This window comes from Oncorhynchus mykiss, chromosome 22 (assembly GCF_057628025.1).
Source record: "Oncorhynchus mykiss isolate SJ-2025 chromosome 22, ASM5762802v1, whole genome shotgun sequence".
Classification (NCBI taxonomy): Eukaryota; Metazoa; Chordata; class Actinopteri; order Salmoniformes; family Salmonidae; genus Oncorhynchus; species Oncorhynchus mykiss.
The window spans coordinates 30547628-30563432 of record NC_143043.1 but is presented as its reverse complement, the minus strand read 5'-3'; the positions used below and the strand labels follow the sequence as shown (position 1 = coordinate 30563432).

The following is a 15805-nucleotide window of genomic DNA, read 5'->3' as shown; positions in this document are numbered from 1 at the left end:
GGGAAAATGATGATGGTCATGGTTTTGGTTTAACACTGGTTTTTAATGCCAGCACTGGGGTTCTTTTAAATCAATGAGTGTTAATTTAACACGTACAGAGTTCATTTAACACATGAATGTTACACTGAAAAATCAACAATAGGTAACACTAGACAATTTGCTGTATGTGGTTTTTGAGTTTACAATCTGATATTTTCTATTACATAATATTAATATTTAATTACGAATATAATTATTGTGGGGGTGATAGCAATTTAAATAAATAATAACTTAAAAGAAAGAAGAGCTACCTGTTAGGGTCCATTGGACAAATTAAAATCAGTGACTTGAAACAGAATGACAGTAAGAAGTATGATAACCAGTGTTTTTTAGAGTTTTGGCAGGGCACCTGCAGTTATTGCTGTTTCAGAGACTTTAAAGGCTGTGTGGAACTCTGTGGTCATGTGACAGGCGGGAGAGGAAACAGGCGTCTGAGTCAACAACCGTCACCGTGTGTGGGAGAATGAGAGCGAGAGAGCTGTACAGAGGAAGTAGGGGAAGAGAGAGGGAGGGATTATTTAGTTTATTTAGGGGCTTGTTACAGTAACATCAGGAGTCAAATATGTAGATCAGGACGGAGACAGAGAGCAGATATCAACTCAGATTTAGAGTTTGTAGGAAAGAGAAGAGAGCATTGAGACAGTTTAAACAGTACAATTATAACACATCGAGACAAGAGGAGACAGAATGGAACAATAATACAGCCAGTTTTAGGGATCCGGGATAACGGTATTGTGTTCAAGGGGGAGTTTAGGATTTTTTTATTTATTTATTTATTTTTTTAGATTTTTTTTTTTTTTTGGGGGGGGGGGGCAGGTGGAACGAGCAGCAGTGTCTTGAGGAGTACATGAGTATTGTCAGGAGCCATATAGAACAACCAGAGAGATGGGGAAGACATGGATTATAGGAGTCATCTCTCTCCTGGCTGTTTCTGCAACCTGGAGCTTAGAAACAGGTTTGAGAATCTCATCACTTCATTTTGTTTACCCGGCTGGTTTTGGTTCATTTTGAGTACCGTGTAAAGCAGTGGTCACCAACCTTTTCTGAGTTAAATCACTTTCTGAATCAAAATGCAAACCGCTCTGTTTAAAAAAAAATCATGACTTAATAAACGTAAGCCTATTCAACATTAACCAAATAAATACACTTCTGTAGCAACAAGGTTTGTGCAGTAGGCTATAGGCCCAATATATTACCACTGCATATTGGCTATGCTTGAATTGCCCTGCCAATGTTATTCTTCTCAGACCGTTTTGAAATTATATAAAAAAATGTTAGGCATATGATCACTCTGGTAATATATAATTTGTTGTATTATTATAATTATATATATTTTTTTTTTACTGAACTAATGGCCTTGCTCTAATGGTCAGTCTGAGGGGAGGGAGGGAGCAGCAGTGTGGCTGCCTGTCACCTGACCCACCGTCCCTCTGCTCTTCCTCCGCTGAGAAAAAGGGACACAGTCTTCAAACTGATGGCAAAACTGAAGTTACACTGCATTATGTCTGCGTCACGCACCAATTCATGTTGTTACTCCTATGACCAAAGAAAGTGAAATATTCCTCGATATTAAACAGACACAAGTTGCTAATAATAACAATGCAAGCTTATTAGAAAATGTTTGTATACTCCTTCATTGTAGCTGCAGTGCTGATTGTAGCGTGAGTTATGGCTTAAATTGTTGACATGGTCATGGTTTTAGTATTTTAAAAAAAATCTCATAGTATCAACTTTGCTGTGCATCCAATGCTTCTTTTTACAGTCTATGACTCAAGGAAACTGTGCAGACACAGTGATCTGAGCTATCTAATTGGCCAGTGGTAGGCCTGTAGGTGCACTTAATATACTCTCCACCTACCGCCAACAGTGCAATTTTTTATTCATTTTTTAAATCGGAAGTAAATTATTTGCTCTGGGTTTTTTACAAAAATGTTTGGTGATCGACTAGGAATGCTTTGGAGATCAGTTAGTGACCACTGGTGTAAAGGGTTCAATTATTCATAAAACATTCAAAGCATTTATCTATAGATACCCTAAATAGATATGATTATATCATACAGTCAAAGTGTTTATTTTATGACCAAAAAATACTGATCAAAAATAGATGTTTTATATTTTCCTACTGCTCTGACTAAGGAGTCCCCCGTTCTAAATTGTATACTCTGTTGGCTGCTGATAGAATCCCCAAGGGCTCTAGATTTCTATGACATGTGTATCGAGAGTTCTGTTCTGACTACTCTGTTGTGGTCAAACTGAAGACAAAGTCAGTGGAACAGATTTGGGTGATTATATAAAGATGTTTTAAACGAAAGGTTCCATTGTTTTCTACCACGGGAAGGAACATGCAGCGTATCACACGCTAGAGACTAGTGTGTGTTGGTGTGGCATGGTTTACTGATTAACTAACATATTTTCCCCTGCATTTGAGAGGAAATTGATTTGAGGCATATACGGGGGAAAGTGACATTACTAATCAGGCAGTGTATGGGGGTCCTGTGGGCTTCTGGAAACACCACAGAAGTTATATACTTGTCTAAAGTAAACATCAACAAGCATGAAAGAGCAGTGTGGGACCCAGAAAATATCCCACTTCAGAAACTTCAGTAACCTAGCAGTCATCCTCCCATGATATCACATCTTATGTATAACATTGGGAGCTGTTTAAAGAGCGGAACACTTTATGTGCTGCAATTGTTTTTAAAGTAAAAGACTTAACTAACAAACTGAACTTTAGAATAACGACTATTCATCTCTAATTTTTCAACTATCACTCGTTTGTAAGACAGACACATTTTATAAGACATCGGCTTTCATATTACTGACAACCCACTTTTCTTCCTCAAGACTGTTTTGCTGATCAACTAAGACATGCTTTTCTATTGATTGAACTTACACTTGATGAAATCATGTTTAACTGATGATGTCGAATGCTTAACATTTTGCTAACATGATCTGCCACTAACATGCACTTTGATCATTCTCTCAGGATATAACCACAACATTTCTGTGATCTCTCACACTTCCCCTTTCCTCACCTCCACTGCGCCTCTAGGCCTACAACACGGAGTCATTGGTAAAACATACTTTTTTTTAAAAAAACCAAACCTCTTTAATCGCCACTATGAGCCTGCATTAGCATGTTGCCACATTTTTGGTCAGAGAGAGAGATAGGGCTTTATGTTTTAGGAGAGGAGAAAGAGGAAACGAGTCATAAATGTTTCCTGTTCCTTGGAATGAGGCCTGATAGTCTGCATGACTCTGAGAGATAGGTCTGAATATCCGGCATAGCCACATCAAGCTCTTCTAAATATTGTATGAGTTGTAAAAAGACAATGACACATATACGTAGGCCTATAATAATACTCATAGAACTGTTTCACACATGCATTTGATATGAAACCATTTATTCATTTACCGTCCATTTATCCAAAAGTCATTTTTTATTTAAATAAGTACAATTCTTTGAAGTAGTTATTTTAATACTATTTCTTTAGCTGCCAGGAGTGAACATTTCCACCTGGGGAATAATGCCATCTTAAAGTGCAGCAATAAGACTTGGAGTGAGATGATCTACACCATCTGGAAAATACAACTGGGTGGAATAAAGTGTCAAATATCATCTAGTAATGATAACCAAAATCTGAACACATGCAATGATGGAAAAGCAATGCTCAACACATCCAGGGGTGAATCCTACCTGCAGATTCCAGGGTTCTCAAAGAGAGATGAAGGAATCTACCACTGTGAGTCAGCGTACAAAGCAGGAATCTACGCCGCAAACATTGATGTATCACTAATAGGTAAGAAACCTTCATAGATCTGTACAGTTTAGCATGACTTCTGTGTGCTTTCATTTCTCTATATTGCCAAATACAAAATACATGTGTTGTTCTCAATATGCCTATTTCCCCCCTCTTCCCCCTGTGTGCAGCCCCTCCCAATGTGTTTGCCTGGCTAGAGTGGGAGGGCAGTAGGCAGGTGGCTGTGTGTTTGGCTGAAGGGGGGAAACCAGCTGCCTCCATCTCCTGGAGTGAAAACTGGAACTCTACTTCAACCACCACATTGAACCTAGATGGCTTCAACAAAGTAGAGAGTCGATTGGTCCTGCCTGAGGGGATTGCTACGGGCAACCTGACTTGTGCTGTCACACATCCCTCCTGGGAAGAGGTGCATATGGTGACACCAGGTATAGAATGACTATTTAGAATTTAGAAGGACACTATGACTAATATCTCACTCTTTTAAAATAGGAGTGAACATAGCTTTTTTAGTGAATAAAATCCTTCAGGGTCTATTGACAAAGTTTACTAGATTTAATGTAAATTAAATAGGATGGGATGATGGTAACCCACTGGGCACAAGCTGGTTGAACCAACGTTGTTTCAGAGTAATTTGTCAACGTATTGTGACGTGGAATCTACATGGAAAATACATTGGATTTGAAAAAAGTAATCAACTTGTTTTGAGGGTGAAATTTCAACCAAAGAATCCCCAAGGGCTCTCGTCATCATTGTAACCAATTTTCAACATAAACAAACATTGTATAAAATATGTTGAATATGTACCTTTGAAACAATGTCAGATCTTCAATGTTATGTCCACTATCAGAAAAAAAACTAAAGGCTGGGCAGCACCTGCTGCAGAGTTGATCTATCTAACATCTATTAATTTTGTCTCCCATCCAGGGTTTTAACAAAACCCAGGCCTGCGTAACCTTTGATATTTGCCATTGACTACTACCAATGTGCTTCTGTGAGAATGATTATAAGGAGATCTCTTAATAACTAAATATTTTCATTGTTGATATCAGTCATTCCAAAGGATAGGTGTGACAAATCAAATGAAATGTAACCATACTTTATAAGTCATACACTGTATAATAAAACATTTGATTTAGGCCTTATATATATTGTATAGCATTTGCAAAGTCATCAACAGCTATTGTTTCAATGCAACCCAGCGTTCAACGAAAAAGAGACAATACATATAGGACTAGGGTTTCAATCTTGGTTTGACTTCAAGTTGAATCATTCATGTGTTGGATTCACGTCTCCATCTCAACCAAAAATCAAAGTTAAAGAATATGACTGTATCAAATTAAACTTTAAGTGCACTTTCAATAAAGTTTGATTAGATTTAGTCCTATTCTTTAACTTCGATTCCTGTTTGAGTTGAGATGGAGACATGAACCCAACATATCAATTATACATTTGTAGACCTACTGGAATTAAAGCCAGACTAAGGGCACCATTCAATTTGTAAAGCTGAAGCGTTATCCACTCTGCGCTAGATTTTTTTAATGTAATTTCCGATTGAGCCAACATATGCAGTGTTTACTGTGAGTGCAATCTCAGCCAAAGTGGGAACGTTGCCTCTAAATTTCAATCGCGCTGTAAAGCTGAACTTCCACAATGCGGATTGAATAGAGCCCTAAGTCAGTGGCACAAAATATACACTGCGTTTGGTAAATATTCTGACCACTTGACTTTTTCCACATTTTGTTACGTTATAGCCTTTTTAGAAAATAGATTAAATAAAAGAAAATCCTCTGCAATACCCCATAATGATGTAGCTAAAACAGAAATGTATAAAAATAAAAAGTATTCAGACCTTTTGCTATGAGACTCAAAATTGAGCTCAGGCGAATCCTGTGTCAATTGATCATCCTTGAGATGTTTCTACAACTTGATTGGAGTCCACCTGTGGTAAATTCAATTGTTTGTACATCATTTGGAAAGGCACATACCTGTCTATATGAGGTCCCACAGTTGACAGTGAATGTCAGACAGAAACCAAGCCATGAGGTCAAAGGAATTGCCCGTAGAGCTCAAAGAAAGAATTGTGTCGAGGCACAGATCTGGGGAAGGGTACCAAAACATTTCTAAAGCATTGAAAGTCCCCAAGAAGACAGTGGCCTCCATCATTCTTAAATGGAAGAAGTTTGGAACCCCTAAGACTTCCTAGAGCTGGCAGCCAGGCCAAACTGAGCAATCGGGGGAGGGAGGGCCTTGGTCAGGGACGGGAGGGGACCAAGATCCCAATGGTCACTCTGACAGAGCTCTAGAGTTCCTTTGTGGAGATGAGATAACTTTCCAGAAGGACAACCATCTCTGCAGCACTCAACCAATCAGGCCTTTATAGTAGAATGGCCAGACAGAAGCCACTTCTCAGTAAATGCACATGACAGCATGCTTGGAGTTTGCCAAAAGGCACCTAAGGACTCTCAGACCATGAGAAACAAGATTTTCTGGTCTGATGAAAGCAAGATTGAACTCTTTGGCCTGAATGCCAAGCATCACATCTGGAGGAACCCTGGCACCATCCCTACTGTGAAGCATGGTGGTGGCAGCATCATGCTGTGGGGATGTTTGTCAGTGGCAGAGACTGGGAGACTAGTCAAGATCAAGGCAAAGATGAACGCAGCAAAGTACAGAGAGATCCTTAATGAAAATCTGCCCCATTTCGCTCAGGACCTCAGACTGGGGCGAAGTTTCACCTTCCAACAGGACAAAGACCCTAAGCACACAGCCAAGAAAAAGCAGGAGTGGCTATGGGACAAGTCTCTGAATGTCCTTGAGTGGCCCAGCCAGAGCCCAGACTTGAACCCGATCAAATATCTATGGAAAGATCTGAAAATAGCTGTGCAGCAACACTTCCCATCCAACTTGACAGAGCTTGAGAGGATCTGCAGAGAAGAATGGGAAAAACTCCCCAAATACAGGTGTGCCAATTTTGTAGCGTCATACCCAAGAAGACTTGAGGGCTGTAATTGCTGCCAAAGTAGCTTCAACAAAGTACTGAATATTTCATTTTTTAAATTTTAGAAATGAGCAAAAATTTTACATTTTTGCTTTGTCTTTATGGTGTAATTAATCAATTGTAGAATAAGGCTGTAACCTAACAAAATGTGTAAAAAAGTCAAGGGGTCTGAATACCCCTCAAATGTTGCGTTGACAACCAAACACAATTCACTTTTGCAATACAGTAAATAGCCTATTAAATTGTTGACAAGTTAACAAATTATATGTTGGATTTACGTCCCCAACTAAACCAAAAATAATAGTTAAAGAATAGGATTAAGCCAGTTGCTCAGATGAAACTATTTATTCTTTAGATTTTCTTTAAATCAAATCAAATGTTATTTGTTACATGCGCCGAATACAACAGTAGACCTTATAGTGAAATGCTAATTTACAAGCCCTTAACCAACAATGCAGTTTTAAGAAAAATCCACCCCCACAAAAAATAAAAAGTTACAAATAATTAAAGAGCAGTAAAATAACAATAGCGAGGCTATATACTGTATAGGGGGTACCGGTACAGAGTCGGGGGGGCACCGGTAAGTCAAGGTAATTCGAGGTAATTGAGGTAGTATGTACATGTAGGTAGAGTTATTAAAATGACTATGCATAGATAATACCAGAGAGTTGCATTGTAAAAGAGGGGAGGCAATGCAAATAGCAGAGAGAACAGTCTATGACTAGGGTGGCTGGAGTCTTTGACAATTTTTAGGGCCTTCCTCTGACACCGCCTGGTATAGAGGTCTTGGATGGCAGGAAGCTTGGTCCCAAATCAAATCAAATGTTATTTGTCACATACACATGGTTAGCAGACTAGCAACTACCTTATACACACAAGTGTAAAGGACTGAATAAGAATATGCACATTAAAATATATGAATGAGCAATGGCTGAACGGCATAGGCAAGATGCAGTAGATGGTGTAGAGTACAGTATATACATATGAGATGAGTAATGTAGGGTATGTAAACATTATATAAAGTGGCATTGTTTAAAGTGGCTAGTGATATATTTATTACATACATGTTTTCATTATTAAAGTGGCTAGAGATGAGTCAGTATGTTGGCAGCAGCCACTCAATGTTAGTGATGGATGTTTAACAGTCTGATGGCCTTGAGATAGAAGCTGTTTTTTAGTCTCTCGGTCCCCGCTTTGATGCACCTGTACTGACCTCGCCTTCTGGATGATAGCGGGGTGAACAGGCAGTGGCTCGGGGGGTTGTTGTCCTTGATGATCTTTTTGGCCTTCCTGATACATCGGGTGGTGTAGATGTCCTGAAGGGCCAGTAGTTTGTCCCCGGTGATGCGTTGTGCAGACCTCACTACCCTCTGGAGAGCCTTACGGTTGTGGGCGGTGCAGTTACCGTACCAGGCGATGATACAGCTGACAGGATGCTCTCAATTGTGCATCTGTAAAAGTTTGTAAGTGTTTTTGGTGACAAGCCTAATTTCTTCAGCCTCCTGAGGTTGAAGAGGCGCTGCTGCGCCTGCTTCACCACGCTGTCTGTGTGGGTGGACCATTTCAGTTTGTCCAGGAATTAAAACTATCCACCCTCTCCACTACTGTCCCGTCAATGAATATAGATGGCTGCTCCCTCTGCTGTTTCCTGAAGTCCACGATCATCTCCTTTGTTTTGTTGACATTGAAAGGCTGAGGATTAATAAAAAACATAGTTTGACATGTTTCGACAAACTTTACTGGTACAATTTGGATTTATTCGTCTGCCTGTTGTGACCGCCATTGAGCCAGTGGATTACTGAACAAAACGCACCAACAAAACTGAGTTTTTTGTATATAAGGAGGGACTTTACCGAACAAAACAAACATTTATTGTGTAACATGGAGTCTTGTGAGTGCAACCATAAGAAGATCATCAAAGGTAAGGGATTCATTTTATTGATATTTCAAACCTTTGCGACTAATCTACTTGGCTGGAAAATGTTTGTATGCTTTTGTAAGCAGGGCGCTGTCTTCAGATAATTGCATGGTATGCTTTCGCCGTAAAGCCTTTTTGAAATCTGACACAGCGGCTGGATTAACAAGAAGTTCATCTTTAAGCCGATGTATAACACTTGTATATTTTATGAATGTTTATTATGATTATTTCTGTACTTTTAGCACTCTGCAATTTCACCGGATGTTGGCCAGGTGGGACGCTAGCGTGGTTGCGTTGTCAATCAAGCACTATTCAATATAACTATACAGTAAATACATAGCATACAGTTAAGGCTGTCTTACAAACTAATGTAGTTCTAACAGTATTTATTCAACCTTAAAATGAGTAGTACATCCATTGCTTACTGTAGCCTAACTATTAATATATTCTTACGTAATCATAGAACTCGTGCATGATCGAGATAGCATGCAAAGATCACAGGTCTGTGGAGGTCTTCCCAATTGCTATAATAATCTGGGCAGAATCTCAAACAGCAACAATCACTTGCACTGTGTACTTTTGTATAAATACAAAATATCTGACATTGTATTCCCATTTAAATGGTTGAAAGCGCAGTGATAACACATTTAGATGACAACTAAACCAAAAATTAGACATTGTTTTGGAATTGGAATTTAGTTGTGTCTTTTTGAGTAGGTGAATAATCGTTGAAATCTCATTGATCAACCAAATATCAACCAAATATTACCCAAATGTCCATGTTGAAATTACGTGGTGTGCCCAGTGGGAAATTTATTCTGATTCTGATTACTTATAATTTTCTCTCCCTGTCAGGAATCGTCATACCCTGGCGATTAGTCATAATCTCAGTGGGAACTATAAGCTTCATCATGGTTATTCTGGGGGGTTTATACTTCACACGAAAACACCCCTGCAGAATTAGGTATGAATATTCATTATTCTAATGATTTTGATCTTTTATGATAAAAATGATTTGGTTCAATGTTATTGCTTGTATAATAAAGAGCTTTATCTCTGCATTCACAGCCCCAAGGCTCCTCAGGTATGTATGAGCTATATCCTATGTTGTGTTACGTTACATTACCTTAATACCTGTATGTTTTGCGTAGATAGCAGTTTACTATAAATAGTGATGAGTCTCTGTTTCTCTCCCAGTCACAGGACTATGTGGAGGAAGTAGAACCCTACGCCAGCTATGTACAAAGTGCCAATTTAATCTACAACTCCTCTGCAGGCCTGTTCACATAACACACACACACCTCTGCATGCCACGCTGCGAACTTTGAGGTTGAAGAAACTGATCCAGTAAACAGGGGAATGATGGAGGACATGACACAGGGCTTCTGTTACAAAAGGATAACCTCACAGATCTGATCACTCCTGACTGACGTGAGAAAATGGCAAAAAACAGACATTTCTACAACCGAAGAGATGTGGGCAGATGAGAGATGATCTTTCCAGTTTAACGTTTTCACAATTTGCACAATGAGAACTATGACTTGCTGTGTAGTCAGCACAACTGTATACCACTGCTCTCATAACACACGTTTGACTGTTCCCACACTCCTGCCATCTGCAAATCATGGGGAAGAGTGCAATTTTGATTTTAATCAAAATCTCAATTTATATAATACTGATGTGTAATTACAGTGTTTTTGTTGAGTTTATATTTATGATTGAATTTAAATATCAAGTTTGTTATATAATAAAAACAGATTCTTTACATTTGAAACCTACATCCAGAGTTAATGGGGAAAGGATTTGAAGCACACACAACATTCTCTGTGGTTACATTCATGAGACAAGAGTTTGACTCTGAGAACTAAGATAACAACTAAACTTTTGAGTCGGAAAACGTGTGTTTGCAGTGGTGGAAGTACTCAAATGTAATAAAACTAAAGAGTAAAACTGAAGATACCTTAATAGAAAACGACTCAAGTAAAAGTGAAAGCCACCCAGTGTCACGTTCTGACCTTTATTTCCTTTGTTTTGTCATTATTTAGTATGGTCAGGGCATGAGTTGGGGTGGGCAGTCTATGTTTGTTTTTCTATGATTTGGGTATTTCTATGTTTCGGCCTAGTATGGTTCTCAATCAGAGGCAGGTGTCATTAGTTGTCTCTGATTGAGAATCATACTTAGGTAGCCTGGGTTTCACTGTGTGTTTGTGGGTGATTGTTCCTGTCTCTGTGTTTGCACCAGATAGGGCTGTTTTAGGTTTTCTTGTTTTTGTTAGTCTGTTCATGTATAGTTTTCTTCATTAAAGAACCATGAATAGAAACCACGCTGCTTTTTGCTCCGCCTCTCCTTCACCTCAAGAAAACCGTTACAGAATCACCCACCACAACAGGACCAAGCGGCGTGGTAATAGGCAGCGGCAGCAGGAGCAGCGCGAGGAGTACTGGACATGGGAGGATGAGTTGGATGGTAAAGGACCCTGGGCACAGCCTGGAGAATATCGCCGCCCCAAAGAAGAGCTGGAGGCGGCGAAGGCAGAGAGGCGCTGGTATGAGGAGGCAGCACGGCGGCGTGGATGGAAGCCCGAGAGTCAGCCCCAAAAATGTATTGGGGGGTGGCACACAGGAAGTGTGGCGAAGCCAGGTAGGAGACCTGCGCCAACTTCCTGTGCTTACCGGGGGGCTGGAGAGACCGAGCAGGCACCGTGTTATGCTGTGGAGCGCACGGTGTCCCCAGTGCGGGTGCATAGCCCGGTGCGGTACATTCCAGCTCCGCGTATCGGACAGGCTAGAGTGGGCATCGAGCCAAGTGCCATGAAGCCGGCTCTACGCATCTGGTCTCCATTGCGTCTCCTTGGGCCGGCTTACATGGCACCAGCCTTGCGCATGGTGTCCCCGGTTCGCCTGCATAGCCAAGTGCGGGCTATTCCACCTCGCCGCACTGGCAGGGCGACCGGGAGCATGCAACCAGGTAGGCTTTTGCAGGCTCGGTGCTCAAGAGCTCCAGTGCGCCTGCACGGTCCGGTCTATCCGTCACCACCTCCACGCACCAGCCCTCCGGTGGCAGCCCCCCGCACCAGGCTGTCTCTCCGGCTCATCCTTACAGGGGCTCCCGCCTGTCCAGCGCTGCCGGAGCCTTCCTCCTCTCCAGCACTGTCGGAGTCTCCCGCCTCTCCAGCGCTGTCAAAGCCTTCCTCCTCTCCAGCGCAGCCGGAGTCTCCCGCCTGTTCGGCGCTAGAGCCCCTCATTCCAGAGGCGCCAGAGCTACTCAGTCCAGCGCCGCCTGAGCCGCCCGTCTGCCCAGCGCCGCCTGAGCCGCCCGTCTGCCCAGCGCCGCCTGAGCCGCCCGTCTGCCCAGCGCCGCCTGAGCCGCCCGTCTGCCCAGCGCCGCCTGAGCCGCCCGTCTGCCCAGCGCCGCCTGAGCCGCCCGTCTGCCCAGCGCCGCCTGAGCCGCCCGTCTGCCCAGCGCCGCCTGAGCCGCCCGTCTGCCCAGCGCCGCCTGAGCCGCCCGTCTGCCCAGCGCCGCCTGAGCCGCCCGTCTGCCCAGCGCCGCCTGAGCCGCCCGTCTGCCGCCAGTCTGCCCGGCGCCGCCAGTGCCGCCAGTCTGCCCGGCGCCGCCAGTGCCGCCAGTCTGCCCGGCGCCGCCAGTGACGCCAGTATGCAAGGGGCCGCCAGTGCCGCCAGTCAGCCAGGGGCCGCCAGTCAGCCAGGGGCCGCCAGAGCCCCTCAGCCCAGAGGCGCCAGAGCCCCTCAGCCCAGAGGCGCCAGAGCCCCTCAGCCCAGAGGCGCCAGAGCCCCTCAGCCCAGAGGCGCCAGAGCCCCTCAGCCCAGAGGCGCCAGAGCCCCTCAGCCCAGAGGCGCCAGAGCCCCTCAGCCCAGAGGCGCCAGAGCCCCTCTGTCCAGAGCCCCCGCCCCTCTGTCCAGAGCCCCCGCCCCTCTGTCCCGAGCTGCCCCTCAGTCCAGTGGGGTCATTTAGAAGGGTCGCCGCGGTTAGGAGGCCACGGAAGCAGATAATAAGGCGGACTAAGACGATGGTGAAGTGGGGCCTGCGTCCCGCGCCAGAGCCGCCACCACGGACAGACGCCCACCTAGACCCTCCCCTATAGGTTAAGGTTTTGCGGCCGGAGTCCGCACCTTTGGGGGGGGGGGGGTTACTGTCACGTTCTGACCTTTATTTCCTTTGTTTTGTCATTATTTAGTATGGTCAGGGCATGAGTTGGGGTGGGCAGTCTATGTTTGTTTTTCTATGATTTGGGTATTTCTATGTTTCGGCCTAGTATGGTTCTCAATCAGAGGCAGGTGTCATTAGTTGTCTCTGATTGAGAATCATACTTAGGTAGCCTGGGTTTCACTGTGTGTTTGTGGGTGATTGTTCCTGTCTCTGTGTTTGCACCAGATAGGGCTGTTTTAGGTTTTCTTGTTTTTGTTAGTCTGTTCATGTATAGTTTTCTTCATTAAAGAACCATGAATAGAAACCACGCTGCTTTTTGCTCCGCCTCTCCTTCACCTCAAGAAAACCGTTACACCCAGTAAAATACTACTTGAGTAAAAGTCTAAAATAATTTGGTTTTAAATAGACTTAAGTATCAAAAGTAAAAGTATGAATAATTTCAAATGGCTTATATTATGCAAACCAGGGGCACACTCCAACAATCAGACATTCATTTACAAACAAAGCATTTTTGTTTAGCGAGTCCGCTAGATCAGAGGCAGTAGGGTGTCAGGGAAAATGTACGGAGTAAAAAGTGCATCATTTTCTTTAGGGATGTAGTGAAGTAAAGGTTGTCAAAAATATAAATAGTAAAGTACAGATACCCCCCCCCCCAAAAAAAAACTACTTAAGCAGTACTTTAAAGTATTTTTACTTAAGTACTTTACACTACTGCATGTTTGTTTGTATTGGTCAATTTCATAGGATGTGACATGATACAGTATACTCACAGACAGAATGGGGTACCCCAGACACAACATAGGGGCTATAAATCTGAAACATCTGTCTAGAAAGTTCTCATCACCAAATATGTGAGTGAGAGAAAGTCCAGTCACGGATTGTGAGGGAGGTTGGAACTAGCTGAAACTGGGCCGACATTCTGCAAATGTTCTCATTGATGAAACATCTTTCTGTTCCTAAAACTAGAATATGTTATGAACACAGTGCACTAAGTTTAATAGACTTTTTGTCAAAGTTTTTTTTAAATTGCGTTGTTTTAAAGGAGTGCTGGGTCGAATTGGGTTTGCACCCACGCACACTTCACAATGGAGGCATTCCCTAATGGAAATATGCAAATACATGCTACAATGCACCAGTAGGATCTCGCTAGCTCGTGCATAACTTTGTCAACCTAATTGCTTGTTCTGCCCACTATGTATCATTTGCTCCCACTGTAAACAACACAGATGAACTATCTTGGGTTAGTTATCAATATCGTTGGCATACTGTTGACTGCTTTCCATAAAGCAGGGGATATGCACCCTCTGCTGGAGAATATAGGTGAACTAATTTTATGAGAAAGAGGGTATGTTAAGGGCTGCATTCCAAATTCAAAGTAGACAGCCCTCAGCCCTTGAATTAAGTTTTACATCTTCACATCCGAGTGTACCTCAAATGTCCCTTGCCCAAGTGACGACGAGTGATGATCGGAGAAACAACGTCCATGGTGGAAATCTTGAAATTGAGCATAAAAACAACTAACCAAAAGCTATTAATGTACCTAGCAAGCTAACTTAGCTAGCTAGCACTCCTGTCAGCTAGTTGGCTAGCTAGTTTTACAGTAATTTATTCTAATAGTTTTCAGAATTCCCCAAAATCCGTTTATGAAGGTAGCTTACGTTTTACAGGGTCCTCACTAGGAGACAAAGCCAATTTGCGAACACAAAAATCAATGTTATCTATACATTTCTTTTGCAAGCTATCTAAATTTGACACTTCGCAGCTACCGCAGTATGACATGTTTTTATACATTTTATAAATGTTATTTTATTTATTTTATTATATTATTTATTTAACCTTTATTAAAACTAGGCAAGTCAGTTAAGAACAAATTCTTATTTACAATGACGGCCTAACAAAAGGCCTCCTACGGGGACGGGGGCCAGGGATTAAAAATAAAAAATAAATACAATATAAATATAGGAAAAAACACACATCACAACAAGAGAGACAACACAGCACTACATAAAGAGAGATCTAAGACAACAACATAGCAGGGCAGCAACACATGACAACACAGCATGGTATCAACACAACATAACAACATGTGACTACAGTTATCATTAAAATGTAGGTCATGGCAACCCCACAAGCGATCAAAGTTCTTCACTCGCTACCTCAAGCTAAATCGAGGGTTCGAGGGGGCAACGTTAGTGAATTGTACCAATTGCAATCAAACTGCATCCAGATTCCCCAAAGCGAAAGTAGCTAGCGCAAGGGCTGAGGGGTTAAAAATTACGTGCTTGGACTGCAGCTTAGATTTCCTTTCCACAAAGACGTTTTCTATGAGTTCACCTCTTTCCTAACCACACATCTCAAAGAAGAAGGACAGGGGAATACAATAATGTGACAACTCATGGTGGACTTTCCTCCATCTTGCTTTCACAAATTTTGTGATGTTAGAAACACAGTTATGACAGATCAAGGGAGTAGTGTAGGAGACTAGTAAAGGAAGTCCAGTATAAGTAGGCTTAGTGATACAGAGTGACAAAGCAACATATAGGTTGAATCTATAGCGTGGCTCACCTAGGATTTGAAACAATCACCTGCTGATTATCAGTCCATATGGTCCATTTTGATGAGCATGGCCCTTGAATTGAAACATGTTTTGGTTAACATACTTAATCTGTAGGCTATTATGTGATTTGTGATTAATGCTGACTAAAGAGGGAGCTAAATTGATCTATTTTGACAGAGGTTCTATTTTTTACCTGCTAAGGATCCACATTATTGGCTATTTACGTCTTTGACAGTTGCTCTTTGTCTTCCGCTCTTTAGTATTAAAGAAGCCCCCAAATATTAATTTGTTCAATCTTGAAGTTGCAGAAAATTGTCTGCCGTTGATTGTTGCCATTGATGTTATAAACGTAAGGATACAAAAG

General features: G+C 42.2%; 1 protein-coding gene across 2 annotated transcripts; it reads left to right on the top strand.

Annotated features, from left to right (window-relative positions):
• The first annotated feature begins 496 nt into the window (after nt 1–496).
• LOC110501616 (cell surface glycoprotein CD200 receptor 1-A) lies at nt 497–11040 on the top strand. Of its 2 annotated transcripts, XM_021579308.3 has the most exons (7): nt 565–994; nt 3026–3112; nt 3534–3839; nt 3971–4225; nt 9572–9680; nt 9785–9800; nt 9914–11040. In XM_021579308.3, the coding sequence occupies exons 1-7, from the start codon at nt 925–927 to the stop codon at nt 10004–10006; spliced, it is 936 nt and encodes a 311-aa protein (XP_021434983.2). In that variant the 5' UTR covers nt 565–924; the 3' UTR covers nt 10007–11040. The 2 variants fall into 2 exon arrangements, with proteins under 2 accessions (XP_021434984.2, XP_021434983.2); XM_021579309.3 differs by lacking the exon at nt 3026–3112 and having other exon boundaries at nt 497–994.
• The last annotated feature ends 4765 nt before the right edge of the window (nt 11041–15805 follow it).

Excerpts from the sequence above, each read along its gene's own strand:
- LOC110501616 (XM_021579308.3), top strand. The coding sequence starts at position 925 with ATGGGGAAGACATGGATTATAGGAGTCATCTCTCTCCTGGCTGTTTCT. Across the intron at positions 3,840-3,970 it reads CATTGATGTATCACTAATAG|CCCCTCCCAATGTGTTTGCC; the intron begins GTAAGAAACCTT and ends CCCTGTGTGCAG. Across the intron at positions 4,226-9,571 it reads GGTGCATATGGTGACACCAG|GAATCGTCATACCCTGGCGA; the intron begins GTATAGAATGAC and ends TCTCCCTGTCAG.